Raw genomic sequence first — 19,680 nt, 5'->3', positions numbered from 1 at the left:
AAGGAAAAGTTGCGTTATAATCAACATTGATTCAATGGGGGTTAAGGGGTAATAGGTTTCGAAAACACCACGACTAAAATTTTTCTTGCCAGTTTGTTTTAATATTGTTGATTTTTAAGTGTTCTTTTATAATTAAATTATAACATGAAAATGGGTGAAAAATGCACGTTACATTGTTAGTCGCTAAGCGATAGACAAACTTAGCCATTGAGGAGGGTGAGTAGAGAAAATAATGAAGGGTATGAAGTGATAACTCCTTGTAATGTGGCAGTGCGATGGAAAACAAGGTTAAAACAAGGTTTTAACAAAGGGTTTAACAGTGCTGTTTAGAATACGGTTTGTTTATGGAAATGGGTAATTTGCATTGCAATGATGACATTTGTATCATGAATAATATTGCTGTTCTATATGAAAGCAACCATATCTGTAGTTTTAATTGCTTTAACTACAGTGGTATGTTCAAAATATTAAAGCCATTATTGTGAATATTCTCGTGAGTATGATGCCCCTCATACATTATATTATATTGTCTCTCTGCATCCGATTTAAATACGTTTTTAGATTATATGGGTTTTATGAATGCAGGCAGGTGTTTTTAAATTGCACTTGTGAAATGTTTTACACTGAGGGTATGCATCTTTCAAATATGTTAATGCTCTTTTATTTGTTGGTCTTTGCTTAAATTTAGATTGTTGAATAATGAATTGCACTTTATATTTAGTTTTTTTATTGTCTGTTTACTTCAAATTTAATCTTTTTTCAATTACTCATTTGGAATCTCCAGAACAATCATCGACCTACAGTGCGGAAACTCGGCAGAATTCTTGCAGTATAGGGTGATGATTGATATGCTCTGAGACTCAGGGTTTCTGTATGAACAAACACAATAATACATTTTTTTTTTATTAGCTTTCATGGTTTTTTCTTCCCGTTATTTTTAATTTTCTGTGCTTTTAATCATTGCTGTCATTTATATTTTGTCATGTTTGTAATTGTTTGACCTAGCGTGCCTTAAATATGACTGTCTCAATGAGCTCTCGCCCCGCTCCAAAAATGGATGTCCTTGTGTGTTTGTACCACATGTATACGTACGAGCATGTGGGCCCATATGCCGTTAAGTGGCTGTGATGTAAACCTGATGAATGTTCAGCTGCAATCTGGACCTAGAAACCTCATAAATTGAAAAACATGAAGAATTATATACAGCTCCCGAAATGTAAATTAGGTTTCGTATACAATTGTCAACATTTTAATTATGGGCATTTTTTAGACTACTTTATTGTCACCTATCACTCGAATATAAATGTATTTTCTGCTAATTATTAATTTAAATTTGATCCTCGTTTTTGTCTTTGGAATGCATGAAATGGGGCTATTATCGGAGGCACCGCGTTTTAGAAAATGCTTACATCAAACGCACGATTTAAATAAACGCCTGAAAAAAACAGCTCTGACATTATTATTTGGTAAAAACAACGTAGCTGTTATGCTCCCATAAAAGCCATTGTAGCTTCTTGATGCAAGCTTTCTAATTTTTGCGCCTCAAATACTGCACTGCAGGTACAAGGCATTTGCACTGCTCATGAAACCACTTCTATTAACAAGTTCTGAACATTGGCACTGCTTCATTTTAGCGCAATGTTTTTTTTATATAAAAAAATATTGGGGTGGTGTTGGCATTGCAGTTTTCCCATTATTGAGTGCGATTATTATAGTTTTTAACATTTATTTCATACACCATCTGGAAGTGTGATAGCATTAAGTATCTTCATAGCATTTTTTTTCAAGGTTTCATTTCTTCTCTAGTCTTCATAGGTGTAAGTTTCAGGGCCTCCAAAGCCTTTGGTTTAATAAGAATTAGATTTTTTTCCTTTCCAAAGCCTCACAGATTGATTTTTTACTACATACCATTGTTTCCACCAATTGCTGCAGTTTATTACAACGTCATACAAGAGACTATAAAAATGTGCATTTAACGTGCATGAAATGTATTCAGTCTGAATCACATTTGAAGTAAAAATATATCAATATTTTTATGGGAATAACTTTATGTATTCAGGGCCTTCTTTTTCAAAGTTGAATTTTCCTTAAATTTCACAGTGTTTGAGGTTATCTTGGTTGTTAAAGTCTTTCCAATTTTTTTAAAAGAAAAGCATTGTTTTACAACTTTGACCTGATTTCAAGGATAATCCAACCGGAATGACAATTCAATCATTAGAGCAACTCTCCCTTTTGGGTTAACTCTGCATTTTGTTCCTGCCATGAAATTGCACATCACAATTCTTTGCTTGAAATGTGATATTACTTGTCAGAAAATTATAGGTCTCCCATAAATGCCATGGAGTACTTTGATGCCCACCAAATAATCTTTGTTTCTTGCTGATATTCATTCTCTTTGTACTTTAATAAGATTCTTGGCTTATACATATGGCAAAGAGCAAAAGCCGCTGGCCTTATTTTAAAGCTTTTTAAGGCAGCTTCTGGGACTTGGTTTTTAAGTAGACGTGCCCAATAAGCCACCCAACACTGGGTGCTATGGTGTGGCCTCACGTTTGCGTAACACTGTTGCTGTGTCATTTTCAGTTAGCGGTGCTGTCCTGTGTGTGTTTTTTTTCTCAGTTGCGGAGCACCGGCCCAGATGCTCAAAATTCCAAACAGCAACAAACATTACTCTTGAATCTTCTTGGTTCTTTCGGTAAAGTCACGTAGAAGGGAAATAATAAAATAATAAAAATTTACATAATAAAATTCTCATGACGTTTCGGCCACAACGCAAGCAGCCATCCTCAGGTGAAGAACAGGGCTGTCGGAAAGACAGATAGATAAGAGTAAATACGTTTCCTGAATTTAAAGGTTATAAGAACTTGGAAACAGAGATGATGAGAGGGAATTCCAAAGTCAAGCAATGCGGGAAAAGAAGCGGAAGTAGAATTATTGTGACCTGCAGCGTGGTGGTGTTGGTTGAACGCCGTGTGTATTGAGACGACACTGGGCCTGGTAGACCAAGTCCTCAACATGGGTGGAGGAATCGACGCGTTAAGTTTACAAGACTAGTAACTATGGTAATGTTATTGCAGCATGTGCTTGTGGGGCTTGTGTCCCGTTCTGCCGAGTGACACGTGCGATGCACTGCTGCTGTGTCCGCAGTTTTGGACATGGCGCGCCACGTGCCGCTGTACCGGGCTCTGCTGGAGCTGCTTCGCGCCATCGCCCTCTGCCCGCCGCTCGTGCCCCTTCTGCTGCCCCTCTCGGGAGGGCCACCCTCCGACGTCCAGGAGGACTCTGAGACCGCGTCTCAAGGCTGCATCTCTGCCCTGCTCACAAAGATGAAAACCTGTGTTGACACGTACAGTAACAGACTCAGGTGAGAGGCACACACACACATACAACTGCCAGTTCACAAGGTTGCAACTATGAAAAAGAGCTGTAGGGCTGCGTGTGAACCAGCTTGTGACCCTGTTGAGTGGTGGGGCACAGCTGATCGCATATTACACGTGAAGAGTATGACTCACTATGAGATATGTTTGATGAATGTGATATATTTTCAAATATACAAATTGTCCTTTGAATCATCAGTATTTTCTTTCATCTGTGTTTGATTGAATATTGAATGGAAGAATAAATTGCAGTGATGTAAGTCTTTCATTGCTTGGTTCCATAAAATTGGAAGATTACATTGCTTGGGGACATTTTATTTCAGGACAAATGTTTGCTTAGACGCTGTGAATGTTAGTAGTTTAGCATGCTTTTGTGGTAGGAGCGTCTTGGCTTAAGTGGGTTTTATTTAAGGCAGAATATGACCTGGAAAAATGTGTACCCCCTTTCATTTAATATTTGATTGACGTGTTCTTCCTTGGTAAGGACTTTATGCTTTTACTCATTTGTACCAGTTACCAGTGCATGAGTGCAACAAGAAATTTGGCTAAACATTACCAGATTTCTCATTTCTCGTAAGACTTTGAACAGGTTTGAATAGCAAGTGCAAACCGCATTGTGGAGTGACTGAATTTGCTTAACTATCGGGCTTCGAGTTACTTATATATTCTGCTCCTGAATTCCTTTCTGCTCATATTTTGATTTTTTGGGACACATTTGCAGGAATGTGTTTTTTATATTCTTCGGCTCTTTCGGTAAAGTCACATAGATAGGTTCAAAAATGTTACACAAAACTATGACGTTTTGATCGCAACACAAGCGGTCGTCATTAGGTGGAGAAAAGAAAAAAAAGAGGGGTTAGCCTCGAAGGCAAACTCTTTATAAAGGTTTAAAATGGGCGTAGCCCAAGTGTCAGAACGGAGTGGGCGAGGCAAAAGAGCCCTTGGGGGAGCATGAGCGGAGGGATTAAAAACGGTGGGCCTCGGCATATTGAGCGGTGAAGGTTCTGAAAAGATGCCGCAACACCAAGGTAATACCAATCTCCTTTACATTGACATCTGCTGCTGTCACATCTTCTAATGCTAAACAGATCTTGTTCAGGGGCAGGCTTAGCCCTGATCTCAGAGATAATAAGATTGCTCCGAATTGAAGTAGATCTTTTGGACAAGACACTCCTGAAATCACACTTAACATTGACAGAAAAAATGTCTACATCTGATTGGGAACATGTAGATGACATGACAGCCTCTTCAGCCGCTTCAATGTCGGCTAAATGCAAAGATAACCTGATTTCCAAGTTCAACCTCCTTTCCAAGAAGCAGCCAGATCCACACATTAACAAGTTAGACGTTGACAAGGTTGTTATTAATCCGAGTAATAGTCCAATTTCTGACAGGCTAAAATCGGTTCTAGGTGAAGGGTTGAATTTCGCAGTCACCCCTAAACACATCCCAGTGGATGAAATTATTGCCCAGGTCGATGTAGCCCTTAAGGGTGTGGGATACATCACTGCAGATGTGGCAAGATCAGAAATTGCTGCAATCCTCAAAAACGCTAAGACACCTATCAACAACATCAGTAAGGATGAGCGTGAGCTATCTCAATAAAAAAATAGGGATGACATTGTCATCCTCTCAGCCGACAAGGGCAATGCCACAGTCATCATGGACAAAACCACATACAATAAAAAAAAATTCAGAACCTACTTAATGATGGTAGCTATACATAAATTGAGAGATCCCACCAACAGCCTCATTACAAAAAACAACAATATCATCACTGATTCGACTTCTTGAATCGAACAGACCAAGCGTTTTCCTTAAACCCTTTGCTGCTAGACCACCCATATTGTATGGCTTACCAAAAATCCATAAAGAGGGTACACCCCTTCGTCCTATCGTCTCCACCATTGACTCACCCACCTACAAACTGGCCCGATTTCTGTCTGAGACCTTACAACCATTCACTGGTAATACCTCCTCAACTGTACTTAACTCAGCTCACTTGCTATCGTTAATTAAGAACATCTCACTATCTCCAGGTGATTTTGCTCATATAGTTTCAATGTAGTCTCTTTGTTTACCAAAGTTCCTGTGCCTGACACCATTGCAATCATTGAAGGTTTGGTCCAACAAGGACTGAATGCTGATGTATCGGCCCTGGTGGTACGTAACCTCCACTCATGCTCCCCCAGGGCTCATGTGCCCCGCCCACTCCATTCTGTCACTTGGGCTATGCCCATTATAAACCTTTATAAACACTTTGCCTTTAGAGGCTAACCCCTTCTTTTTTCTTTTCCCCACCTGATGACGACTGCTTGTATTGCGATCGAAACGTCGTAGTTTAAAAAAATATATTTTTAACCTATCTACGTGACTTTACCGAAAGACCCAAAGAATATGAATTCCTGCAGTCACGAAAGCTTTAAGTCAATGTATTTTTTGCAGGATATCTACTCGTTTAGCTAATATATGAAGTTGGAAATTTTTTTTTTTAATAACGACAGCAACAGCAAAATTTACTTGACAAAAAATGTGCTGTGCATCACAGATTATATTTTAAAGTGTAGCTTTGTACCAGGGATTGTATATGTATAAAAAAAAAATTGGCTCTTCTTATTGGCCCTGAAAACTTTTTACTTTTGAACCCAGCAACCTTTCACGGCATTGCGGAGGCGGAATACGAAATGCAGTTCTCAACTCATCGCTGTACAGCAGACAAACGTAATGCACATTAATGCTGCCACACACTTTAAGCTCATTTACATTTGCTTGGCTTCCCCGTGAGTTTGCACTTATCCATTGGTTTGCAGCTCTTACGCAGTTGGCAGCTATGCAATCCAAATCTCCAAAGCCTTAATTTACCTGCTATGGACACTGCTTTAATAAAAATGTGGTGTTTATTACAGGCCCCCACAGTTTTTCAGGGTCATATCAGCTGTCCACCCACGCTAGCTGTGTGTATTATGTTGGGTAACAGTCGAGGGGCCACAGGGCGTGACTGCGTGGTCTGGGGTTGGCTTAATATGTGATGGTTATTTTGCTAGGACTCAGGAACAAGATCCCTGTGTTATTAAAAAAAAATCACGGATGTGGCTGGGTGGCTCATAGGTCATAGCGCAGAGCTAGCACCGCTGAGATCTTTGGATCGAATCCAGGCGGCCGCCTGTGATTAAACCAGGTTCTCAAGTTCAGTGAGTTGATGGACACAGCCCACTCGTCAGTGAATGCAATAAAAAAAAAAGCCGTCAAGTTACGTTTGTTTCTACAAATAATTTGGCTAAATCCCAGCTCTGGGAAATAAAATATCGGTTTTACAGTGCTTTGAACATTACTCTCATGCAGAGTGAATGGGGTGTGCTCAGAGGTCGTTGTGACCAGAGGTCGTTTGAAGAACGACCTTTGAGATTCCTTCAAGCGACCTTTCATAGGCCACTTTATAGCACTCAGCATTGCACTACTTCATGGGAGCAATGGATTTTTAATCTCATGACTTGACAACCGATATCACAATCTGTATCACATTAGTGAACATGACAATGATTTTTTCATTTTTTTTGGATGTTCTTGTTTTAACAAAAAAAAGTATTTTTTATATTAAACATATTACTTTTGTCAAAAAATGTATGGAGGTTAAAGGAAACAAATAAAGTGCACCGGAACATTGAAATGATGGTGCTGTAAATTTAGGTTGTACTCAGGAAATGGAGCAAGTTAGTGACTCATTTCTAAGAAGCATTATTTATAATGGGGGAATGATGGGGAGATGTAATGTCTTGCAATTGTGATGCACATTTGTCTTGGTGAAGTGGAAACCTGTAATTCACATTGCAACTGGGTTCATTGGCAACTCCTCTTGGCTCTAACCCCGCTTGTTTTGATGTCTGTGTTTGTCACGAGAATCTCACGCCATCTATAGACAGTTCGTTGGTGTATTTCCTATTAATCTTGTATTTTCGCGCTCATTTGAAAATGTAAAAAATGTTTCGCATGAGTGACGTCGTTAAATATCTGCAGGTCAAAGAAGGAACGGGGCAAAGCCAATGGGAAAGTGGATTCGGAAGCCGAAGCCGAGGGCCTCACCCTGCTGGTACCTGACATCCAGAGGACAGCGGAGATTGTGCACAAGGCAACCACCAGCCTCAAGCAGGCCACACTCGGTACGCTGGCCCACCAGCTTCTCATACTCATGCCTCCATTCAAACCATGTGTATTCCCTACTGTGCTCCACTCCCAACTGTTCACATGCGCTTGTGTTTTTCCTTTAAACCACATTTTTAGCGCGGTTGGCTACGTATGGTGAGAATTAAGTTCTACATACATACATACATGTACTCATTACCACATTTCACTGCCACTTCATACATTTGTTCATGCCTACATTCGAACCACATCCACTCGCCATTCTTCTCCACTAATATCCCTTCTCACACGAAAACACTCGTGGCCAACATGCCGGACTTGCTTGGGCCCACTAACGCTTTCTCACGTACTCATGTCAACATGCAGGTTCGCGATTGCTATCACACTCGCACCAATCAGCTTTTCATGCAACCACTTATGATCACTACAGAATTCTACGCAGGCCTTTGGTTTTTGTTCACGTAGTTTCCGTACACTTTTATCAACTCGAAAACAATTGCTCTTTTCCTAGCTAAGATGTACTTTTGGAATGTCCAATACACTTGTTTGAACAAGGTCCTCCTTTCAGCTACTTTCTGGCTATGCGTTTTAAAAATAAATGTACGGTTGGCTTGGATAACCTTCCTCATTCCCCATGGGAATACTGCATTGCTACAATTGAGCGTATTGCTATTGAATCTTCACTGCTTTTGTGTATTGCCTAATTTATAAGGACTAATAAACAGTTAATGTTCTGTTAAGCAATTTGCACTTAAAGCTATTAAGATGGTCTGAACATTCGGCTTAATTTTCCTTTTCTTTATTCAATGGCTGTCCCTTGCTTTCTTGCAGATGTTTGTTTGCAACACACATCTTAGCTCATCTTTCTGTAGTTGTAAAAACAATTGTTTACTCATTTGTATAAGTGGTAATGATAATTTTGGTGTAGCTAATGTGTATTACGTACAGATATACTGCAATGTTATTGATGTCCTTTGCACGTTGAGTATTTAGTTTTTTTAATTAACAGGAAACCAGATTTGTTTTTTCCATTTTGTACATTCTTCATAGGACACAAAAACTTCCATTTCCCTAATTCTGTGGTTTTATGAGAGGCGTATGAAACTTTTATTGAAATTGTTTCTCGACCAAAGAAAACGGACAGAAAACTTAAGGCTTATACAAATGCTGCAGAGCATTTTAAATTGGTTATTGCATGCAGTGCGAGTACATTGCCTACAATACCCAGTAAATCCTACAACAATGCGAGGCGTTGCCTGTCTCTCGAGACGAGACAGCCTTCTGGAATGTGTGCACTTTCTTGCCATGGAGCGCATTACTTGTTCACACGAGCAGGGGCAAGTTCTTGCAAGTTCTGTTTGCAGAGCTTTGTGCTAAGAATGGTGCTTTATGCTGCCTTTGCGATAGTCGCACAATGGATATGGCTGCCACATCAGGAGTTGTGTTTCGGCTGCCCTTATCTTGGTTTGCTAGGTGACTGTCCTTGCTAGGGCAAACAGTGTCGCTGTTCAGCTTCGATTTTCATTTCTTCATATCTCTGCTTATATCAAAGTGCTGCCTCTGCACAAACCTCCCTTTTTACCCTTTGCTTGCCGCCTTTCAAGCTGAGATTTTGAAAAGTGCAATGTGGTGTGAGATCATGAATTCTGAGTGTGGCTTCATTGAAATAAAATAAATGTCTGTTCTTAATATTTCGTTCAGTGTGTTCCATATTTCTATTATCCTGTTCTCCTTGTTGCGGCACTTGTTCCAGGAGACACCTGGCTAAATGTTTGATTCTTCGCCCATTCTGAATTTCAGACAAACAAGATCTTGAAAACAGGAGTATTTTTTCAAGACCCAGGATGTCTACTGCTGGAAAATCAATGGAGGAAAGATATGTTTCCATTATGAAGGACTTACAGTTTGGTGAGTAATTTTGTCCCAATTTGAGCCATTTTTTTCTTGTTGTGGCCAATTATTTGGCACCTTTATAGCCTCTATGGGAACCCTATGTTGTTTTTCAGAGTCTAAGCGCAGGTCTTATGCTTTCACGTTATGCAATTCAGAAATGCCCAGTTAACAGTGTGATAATTCTGCTGAACTGTTCGGAGGATTGCTTCAGACCTTTATGTTAGTGTGGCACATGACATAATTTTGCCTTGATTATCATTACTTCGCGTATGTTTGCCATTTATCAAATGTTGACGCACACGGATGATGATTTGCTCACGTGTTGTGCGAGCATTACCAGGTATCATTTCAGTACCATTCGTCTTTTCCTGAATGCACAATTGTATTCCATCATTGGAAACCTTAATAGCCCAAATTTGGCATCATATCTGAGCCTCTTGAGATATTTATTGGGCTACCCAAAGTGTTCCCCACAAAGCAAAATCACGGGTCGTTTCCACTGCTCAGTAGCAATGATTTTTAGTGGCTGCATCCATATGCATACACGTTCACATCACTACCTCAAGCTGTAGGCCCTACGTTGGCTTGGGTCAATTGAACCGGACGCTCACAGGCCTACGGCTGAGCAGCCGTGTTGCGAAACATGATCGTCGCTGGCCGCCCCCCCTACACCTGCCTGCTTGCCTGTCCCTGTATTGATTCGTAGTGCAGCAATTGAGGCGATTGACTTTTGATTGGACCATGAAATAACCGTTTCGGCTAACGAGCAGTTATTTTCTGTGGCACACCATGGCATGCTATACCTGAATCACATTGATGTGGTTCAGTGTATAAAAAAAACATACCTAAATACAGCATGTACATGTGCTGTAAGTAATATATTATGGTTATTGATAAATCATTATTTAAATGTATTCCATTACTGAAAATTATGAGTGCCTTGGTGCATGACTAGTTAATTACATTATGTGTATAATGTTCGGCTGTTTTTTCCTTTGGCAATTAAGTGGCTGTTTTGAATACACAATCATCTATCAGTGGCACATGTTTTGGCTCTCGTGACAATGAGCTGCACGCAGCTCCAAGGGGAGAAGGACTGTGGTGCTTTGGTTGAGCTTCATTCTCCAAAATTTTGAGCATTCAACGATTGGGGAATTTTTTTAGCTGCTTTGAGATATTGGTGGTTTTTTCATTACCTATTACTGTATACTATGTGTATTATGTAACGTGTGTCATTTATGTGTCTTGTTTGTTTTATTTTATCAGTGGAGAGCTTTGGTTTTCATGTCGTGTAGTGCATTTATTGGGACTGGCGAGCTAGTGCCCTTTCCCTTTTTAGATGCCGAAAAATTGTTCATCGATTTCCTAATGCTCGTATTTCTCCGCAGGCCGTTAAAGTCACGGCACGAGTCAGAAAGTTCTGTTTCAACATGTGATGCGTGTGCCTTTAATGGAAGGTGGCTTTCAAGTGCTATAGATCTTACCTTGATTTTTTTTCTCGTGAGAAAATGTCTCTCCATTGTAATGTAACTCATTAAGGGGGGAAAACTTCAACGTTTCTCCTGTTATTATTGACAACTTATGCAATGTCACGTCTTTGAGAACATTCAGTTTTCCGAGGTCCGCATTTTGTGTGAATTTAACAGATTCAAAAGTAACGCGTTTAATATACTGTATAAAGATTTTGCTTCGGGCCAAAAAACCTCATGGTTTTTTAAATGATTGCCGGGTAAAATTAGCAAATTACTCATTTTGGGCATTTGGTAATTATTGTACGTGTGCAATGTTCACTAATCAAAATGCTAGTTTACGAACTCAAAAGTATTTTGCATGTATTTTTTTATAATGCAAAACAGGCTTTAGTGTTCTTGGGTGTTTAATGAAAAAGGAAAAAAACGTGTTAACCAGCCACAAAATTCAAAAGTTTTTACAAGCTTTGTTAACACATTATATGAGCACGGTATCTGGCATTAATAGAATTATTTACGTATTAATGCTTTCATTTTTCTTCAATACTCTTGACCCAACGTGTAACGGTCTTCGTTTTTAATTCCCGTCGATATTTTTCACCACTGTTTCGGTCGCCATGTGTGACAAAAAAAGTGTTGACGTTTGCGTGGCAGACACGTTTGAGCTGGTGTCCGAGGACGAGGATGGCAAGCTGGTCTTCAAGGTGAGCCACCACTACATGTCGCAGGTGAAGAGCGCCAACGACAGCAACGGGGCACCGCGTGCCCGCCGCTTGGCGCAGGAGGCCGTCACCCTCTCCACCTCACTGCCGCTCTCCGCGTGCTCCAGCGTGTTCGTGCGCTGCGACGAGGAACGGTTGGACATCATGAAGGTGAGCACTGCCGTGCACGTTTTAAATCAACTATCGGTTTTCTGTTACCATATTCTCTGATGTGGCGGGGTGCGTCTCATAATCTGGGTGGTGTATGTGTGTGACTAGCTTTGTACGGTGTTATTGTATTGACGCCGGGCAAAACATTAAGAAGCAGAATTAACATTTGTAAGGCGCATTTCATCCGTAGATCCCAATACTTTTGGGAGTCTTATAATCCAGAGAATATGGTAACGTTGTTTTGAAGACGAGTTGATGGACCGTGTAGATAATGTCCAATGAATGTTCCAGCTAGTAGGATTATGAGATAGCCATCTGATGACAGTACAGCAAGTAGGTTACATACCTCTTCGTGTAATATTTAGGGCTATTCCATCCTATGCTTGTGTTCCTTCCAGTTTCCTCCCACACGCAACAACATATACTCGGCAATTGGTCAAACATCCTCAGCAAGACCCTCCTGAAAATGAGTCCACGAGACGCATTAATTCTGTTATACTAATCATTATAGCTACCAAACAAAACAATATCCATGGCCTAATATGAACAGTCTGCAGAAATATACAGGAGCTCCAACGTCTTGAACACTTAACTCATTCAAAGCTTAATCAAATTAAAAACCCACATGCCTCATGCCGCTGTCAATGTCTCTCTGGCTCACGTCGTGTTTGAGTGAGTTTCTGTGCAGGAGTTGGCTCCGTCTGGTTTATCATTTTCTTTCGAGGACCTTGAAAATGTTTTCTGCAGCACTGCGAGTTAAAGTGTTCCCGATTAGTATTGCTCCTTCTTCACATCATTAAAGGACAAAAATATACAGTGGATTATCGATTACACTGTGTAACACAATTTTTGTTCCTGGGTAGTAAGTGTTATTTCGTAATTGCTTATGCCTAAAAAGTATAGAAAATGGCTATTATTCCCCACAAACTTTGCTTTTGTGACCAGGACAGTGATATTTTGAAATGTACCTATTTTCAATGAGAAAACGGGCGAATTTGTGTCTTTTCGTTCACGTAAAGTCAGAAAAAAACAACATGAATCTAAAGTAACATGTATTTATACTAAAGTTGTCACCCATGGGTCAGGACGTGGCCAAAGCAGCCAGGTCGCGGTCATTCACTCAATTTGCCATTTCATTTGGCGCCAGCAGTCACAGCTCGGCACACTCCTTGGGTTTCAGCCATTCATAAAAACCCAACAGATTTATAGCGCAAATGTTTAAAGATAAATAAGTGAAATAAAGCATTTAGCATGACAATATTCAAGCCGTCAATAATGTGGTTTTAATGGGGCTCGAGAGTATTTCTGCTCTCGGCCGAGATTCTCTGATATGAGCATATTTCTCCTTCCCAATAAGCCAAATCTCTCGGACCCAGATGTGCTTAATATGGTGGGATTCCAGTCTTGTTCACGATACTATAGAATCTTTGGCCTGCCATTATTCGTCTTTTTACCTTGGGTAACCATCGGCATGTCCTCCCGTACAATATGAATTTCTCTAGAACCCAAGGCTTGAAGAATGTCCGAGCATCAGGAGCAAGTTTGTGTTATTGAACATGCCGACAGCTGCCTTAGAAAGCCAGATTTCAGTTTGAGTAAACCTAGTTAGGAAATGGAGGCAGGCTTTGCGAAATGGAGAGTGAAGCTCGAGTTTTATGTGTGTGTAACGGTACACAGCATGTGCGATCCCTTGTGGTTTAATTACGCTCTATTAGTTTGTTTGTTTAGTTAATTATGACCAGTGTGTGTGCAAATCCACACATTGCAACCCTGAGATTGTTGAGATCCACAGTTGATGTTTTAAATGTTACACACGAGTCATTGAATAATACAATTTATGTTTTGAGCAGTCATCTAATTTATTTAGATGTTTCGCTTATTTATTGAAATAGATCGAAATATCATTTTCGGAGTCCCGTGCCTTTTAAATTATGACTTTATTTATTTATCAGTGTTATAAGACTGCATGTATTGGTGTTCCTGATTTCAAATACATCCCTGTTTTTTGCAACACATCTCTATAATTCCCTCAAAATAACATGAAGCCTCTTCAGCATTGTCTCAGTAATTATGCTTCAGTGCTAATTTTAGTCTGCAAGTCTTAAGGCCTCATTTGCTCATGTAATTTAACTCCAGGTACCTCATTTATGCCGTCTCATAGCTAGTGAACATGTGTTTCGGCATCCATATGGAAGGGATTTTATTCTTCTTTCTATTGTGGCTTGAGATTTTTTTCAAATCTTATGACATCATCATTCTTTTGTCCGAGACTTAAAATTTTGAAATCTCATGCCGAGCGATTTTGTGCCGAGTGGCAGGCATCGTTACAATGGTCCTTTCACGTGCATACTACTTTCATCCTTACGTCCTTTTATTCCTTTATGTTGGATCCCCAGTGCTCACTCCTGTGACGCTCTTCACAACATTGCCATTGACATTGCGAGTCGGCGTCAAGGCCAATGCGCACCGCGCAAGTTGCAGCAAAATATAGTTTGGCCGCAAACGCGTCGCACATAATAAGCAAACCTTCTGCTCGTGGTTCCGGGGCTCAGTATTAACGGTGGAGGAACCTGAAAGGCAGTTGAACATTTTTTAAGGAAGTGAAATTGGCATTTTCTTTGAATAAGTTGTTTAAGATGGCATTTTTTTTAGGGGGTGGGGGGGGGGGTGAGAGGACTGTTTGACACCACAGTTGATCATCGATTTATTTTCTGCTCGATTATCTGGCTTCCAACATATCCGGCAGTCCCCGGTCGATCTGGCAAAACCACTACAAAGGCTGTACTAATCCAGCGATCGGCACCATGTGCGCGACAAAAAAAGCCGCTCTGCTTGATTTCAGTGTCAAATATTATATACTCGCCTTTTGCTCGTCCAAGGACGGGTGTCTTGCAGTAAATCTGAAACTTGCAATCGAAAAGCAGACCGCGACGTAATATTCATTACATTAATGCGTGGGCAATTTGTAAGGGCGCAGTGACACAGACCTATTTAATTTTAAGGTTATAATCCCTTGTTCATCATGACGTCCTATTTACTTTGATGTCTCAATAGCGTGACGGAGATCGCGTGACGTGAGGGTTCTGCCTTTGTAGTGAGGGTTGTGAGTTGACGCCGAGGAGGGGGGAGGAGGCTCCTCGGCCCCCCATGTGGAGTGACGTCACCCGCTAATTATTATTAATTGGGGGGGGGGTTCCATTTGGAGGACGTCACCTTATGATTATTAATGAGGGGGGCTGTTCGATGTGGAGGGACGTCATTTGCTCATGATTATTAATGAGGGGGGAGGGTGCTGCATGTGGTGTGATGTTACCCGCTCATGATTATGAATGAGGACGGGTGGGGGGTTGGCCATTTGGGGGACGTCACCTGCTCATTAATATTAATGAGGGGGGCTGGTCTATGTGGAGTGACGTCACGTGCGTTAAGGACACATTCCACGGTGATTTTAGTAGGTATAGTGCATTATACACTACATACAAGTGCAACATTGAAAATACTGCACATATATAAATTTTTCATGACTAATAACTCCAGTAGTAAAAACAGAAAATATACGGTGCGATCCGACGAGATGCGCATGGAAATTTCGGCGTTCACATCAGTCCTGCGATCATGAAACACATGGTTGTTGAAACAAGAGCATAATACATACATCACCCCATGCAGAGTCTTCGAGATTGGAGTGGTAAGTACGGTACAGTAAATACAGTAACTTTTTAGAGTAGGACATTTATTTTTGTCATTTTGTCTGTTTATTTATGCCAATTTCAAATTGTAAACCAATTTAAAACACTAAAAATCATACACACAACACCTATAACATAATGTCATGCAAGGATGTGCAAAAATAAACTATTTTAAATAATGATGTGATTATCCAGCGTTTTCGAGAATCCGGCGCCCCCGTCTCCCCGAAGCCGCCGGATAATCTGATCTCATGTAATTTGAAATTTGAGGGCTCCGTGCCATACTGACCATTTATTTCACGGTTGGGATGTCACGTACTGTCAAATAATGACAAAAACAGTGATTGTCTTAAATAGTGCTTTTTTTTTACTTCAATGCCACGTGTTGTTATACATATTTTAGGGATTTGAATTCCTGATTAAGATGCTGAAAAATAAAAACATTGTTTCGACTTGTGCAGCATTGTCTTGTGAAAAGTGAATCCTTAAACCAGACAGGGCAAGATTGTGTTTGCAGTGGCGGTGCTGGCTGTGCTTCCATGTCGTAGAAGTTCATTTATTAACTACGATTATACTCGACTAAAAAAGCAACGGCTGTTTGATATTTTTGGTCAAGAATAATTCACGCACTTAATTATAAAGCTCCTGCTGTTGGTTTTGTAGCTGTTTAAACAGGTCTTCGCTCGAGTAAGTATGGAGATGTTTTATTCGTATAATGTGCTCATTTCTGGACATTTGGCATGCAAATTACATTGTTCCACTAGGGGCTCACAGCAGTCTGTGTGTTATTTGCAAAAGTAAACTGCACTTATAACAGCATTCTGAATGGGTTGCTTATTGGTGTTCTTTTTTGCTTTTGCATCTGATTCAGGTTCTAATCACGGGCCCCGCTGATACCCCGTACGCTAATGGCTGTTTTGAGTTTGATGTCTACTTCCCGCAAGATTATCCCAACTCCCCGCCGCTCGTGAACCTCGAAACAACGGGGCGGAACAGCGTGCGATTCAATCCCAACCTTTACAACGACGGCAAGGCAAGCCTGCACCCCCCTCACCCTCCTGCCCCATACCATCACACTGCTTATTCAGAAATACACACTGTCCTTCTCACCTTGTGACCTGGTCAACGTTACGAAAACATATTTGTTCATGTATGGGTTTGTTTGTGTTTTGTGCGTTAAATGGGAAAGAAAGAGTATGCAGGCAGCTGCAGGCAAATAAAAAAAATCGGTAGATTTCTGGGTCAGTGGCTTGCTAGTGTTAACGCTCTTGCGCCGTGACAGGCTTGTCCAGCAGAGCCTTTGGGAAGGTTTTTCTGTCACTTTCACTGCCTTCATTAGCTTTCAAAGGTACCTCTTCTGGTCCCGCTGGGGACAGATGGTGATTTACTTTCAGCTCTGGCATTAAACATTTCAAATAGGTGAAACATTTTGTTTTCTGCTGTGGTGTGTGGCAATTAGCACAAATCCCGCCACTGGACTGGAGATGTGTCTGCTCTAATGAGCAGGATTCTCACCAGATGCAGCTGAAGCTGCACTATTGTTGTTGTTGGCCTCTGAGATCTCTGCACATGATGATACCGCATTTATCATCTGCTGGTCAGGGGGTGTTAATTAGAAGTTGTACAGTGCTAGGATCATTATAGTTTTACGAATTTCCAGCCCTGCTATCGCACCATCCACCAAAAAGAAGCCCACCTTAATTAGTACGGAATGATCACTGCAGCACAAGAGCTGTTTGCTGGCGCATGAATGCCGTTATCGACGCTCATTTGTCAGGCTTATGTTCCGTGCCGGCACCCGTCGTCCCATTGCAGGTTTGCCTGAGCATATTGAACACGTGGCATGGTCGCCCCGAGGAAAAGTGGAATCCGCAGACGTCCAGCTTTCTGCAGGTAAGAGCGCACGATGACATTCCACCCCACAGGTCAGGCCTCGCTGCACCCGCCACAGGCTATTCGGCGCAGCTTATAGGGCTGGCATCTCCACGGGTCTGGGGGCTCGTGCGCTGATTATTGCCACCTCCATCCCAAAAACAATGTGCACTTATTTCAGATTACAGTTATTTGCCGATCTAGCCAGTTGCCACTGTGGCAAGAGTGTCGGAAGTTCGTGAGGTCAGGTCTCGGCCAGGGGGTTAGTTCAGCTCCGGGGTTGATAAAAATGAATACCACTTTGTGGCAAGTCAACCGTATTCGTGTTATGGTTTGAACGACCCCCATTTATATGAATGTGAACTTTCTATCACTGGCTCTGGGCTGTAAATGGGAGATGAGAACTGCCTCATGCTTGTTTTATGGTGAAACCACGTCTATATTATGTGGGACTTATGCGTTGTCAGATCTCATAGTGAGTGGCCTTAAAAAGATGGGGAAGAACCTAAAGAAGCCGTGGTTTTATGGTGTTCCCAGGCAGCATTTGATAGCGAAACATAATTAGTGGATTAGGCTTGCATTTCAATCACTGCTCAGGATGGCAGAGGCTGGCAGTAGGCCTACCATGCTTCTGGGTAAACACAAAAAAGCACTTGCAGAGCAATGGAAACCAACTCAGTAGGCGTGTAAATCACATTTCTCGGCGCTTGTGGCAGGAGTGTGCGGTGAATTTTGGTGAGGTGCACTAAGCCGGTGTTTGTGGGTTTTGAGAAAGCCGTGGGCAGAGAGCAGATTGAAGCGAACAGATTGACGGTAGCCAAGCTGGTTGCAGAGTCTTCAAGAGCTTTATAGTTACTGCTTGTTGGTTCTTGGGGTATTTAAAATAACTATATATTTTTTAAGTTGAACTGTCAAACTTTTAAATATATGTATTACACTTATAAATATTTTAGTGATTATATTTATTTTATGCATGAACAGTATAAAAGTCATATAATTCGTAATTTTTTTTCAAGAGGTCGGAATATGATAATTTGTAATGCGGTTTGTGAAGACAATGCCACTAGCTATTGCGCTAATATGTCATGAAATATTGTTTCCATGGCTGCCACCAGCAGCTGCCACAGCCGAAGACCCTGTGGGCAGACAAACGGAGTTGAACGTTAACAGCTGCTCCGAAAGGCGTTTATTTGACTTGGCGAATTTAGTTATTATAATGCCTGAGTTGACATTCGAGAGCCATCTCACAGCACCTTAGCTTGCATTCACGGAGACAATGCTGACATGGAGAAGAGTTCCACGTTTTCATTAAGCTCCTATATTTTAGAATGTCACGTGTTTTTAATTGAATTCACGAGCAAAGCACTTCTCGTAAAAAAATGTATTTCGTGTGTTAAACCTGTGTACAGTGCAAAAAAAAATGTGTTCACAAAACGCTGGCCTTCGATTGAACTAGGATTCCATTAAGCCTCCTGTGATGGAGGCTTAGAGCATTTCTATTTGGTATCGCATAACCAGGCTGACTGACATTTTTAATTATAAATGCATATTCCCTCTAGCCTTCGCATAAGAGAGGGGCCAACGTGATTGTTATGATTTCAAGGTTTATTATCTCATAACCTACACTGCAATAACAGAAGATGGGTAATAAGGTTTTACATTTTGTCGATACATGCAAATTATTTCCCAAGAGTATAAATCACAGAGGTCTCTTTATGGTAGCGATTCCAACATCAAGCAGTGTAATATATTTCGTTATTTGTCTTCACAGTAAAAACTGTATTTTTTCTCAACCATTCTTATGGTTAAACAGGAGATAAAGATTGTCTCGGAGGTGACGGCAATCTAAACCGAGTCAGTTGAAGACCAAATCCCGGTCTTCAGTTTAATGTGGCACCCAATGAATGTAACAAAGGGCGCCGTTTGAGAAAGGGACATCAGGGCGGTTGAGCTGTGAGCATTGGGGACCCGAATTCTTGCAATTAACATCCTTGCTTGCCATATGATGACCATGTTATCAGATGTTTATCTGAGCATAATACATGCTCAGGTAAATCAAAACATTGCCTTTATCTTTGTCTTCATAAACAATTAATTTAGTTTAGTATAGTATGCACTTTAACACGTAGGCTTCGCGACCAATATTATTCATAATTAACGTTTTTGGGTTAGATCGCGTTATTTATAAATGTGTCGTAACCCTCCACCACCCGACATGGCCAATTATTTGTGAAACCACAACATTTACAATTTGTAAATATTGTGGTTTCACGCTTCAACACACCGGTGGGCTAAAGCAGTGAACTAATTGTCTTTTGTCAACGTGACACTTTTTTTCTGATTGGCCGTGTCGGGTGGTGGAGGGTTA

General features: G+C 40.9%; 1 protein-coding gene across 5 annotated transcripts in view; it reads left to right on the top strand.

Moving 5' to 3' along the window:
- The window catches only part of BIRC6 (baculoviral IAP repeat containing 6), a 149,365-nt gene that overhangs the window by 111,082 nt on the left and 18,603 nt on the right, over window positions 1–19,680 (top strand). For 4 of the 5 annotated variants that reach the window (XM_078858192.1, XM_078858191.1, XM_078858190.1 and 1 more), the window contains exons 67-73: window positions 3,148–3,364; window positions 6,027–6,098; window positions 7,392–7,534; window positions 9,318–9,425; window positions 11,534–11,751; window positions 16,312–16,473; window positions 17,256–17,333. In XM_078858192.1, the coding sequence (XP_078714318.1) occupies window positions 3,148–3,364; window positions 6,027–6,098; window positions 7,392–7,534; window positions 9,318–9,425; window positions 11,534–11,751; window positions 16,312–16,473; window positions 17,256–17,333 (998 nt within the window). The remainder of the gene's footprint in view (window positions 1–3,147; window positions 3,365–6,026; window positions 6,099–7,391; window positions 7,535–9,317; window positions 9,426–11,533; window positions 11,752–16,311; window positions 16,474–17,255; window positions 17,334–19,680) is intronic. The other variant, XM_078858193.1, reaches the window with a different exon arrangement.

The sequence above is a fragment of the Lampetra fluviatilis genome, chromosome 7, assembly GCF_964198595.1.
Source record: "Lampetra fluviatilis chromosome 7, kcLamFluv1.1, whole genome shotgun sequence".
NCBI lineage: Eukaryota > Metazoa > Chordata > Hyperoartia > Petromyzontiformes > Petromyzontidae > Lampetra > Lampetra fluviatilis.
The sequence above is the reverse complement of the archived record's forward strand: the minus strand, read 5'-3'. Positions and strand labels throughout refer to the sequence as shown.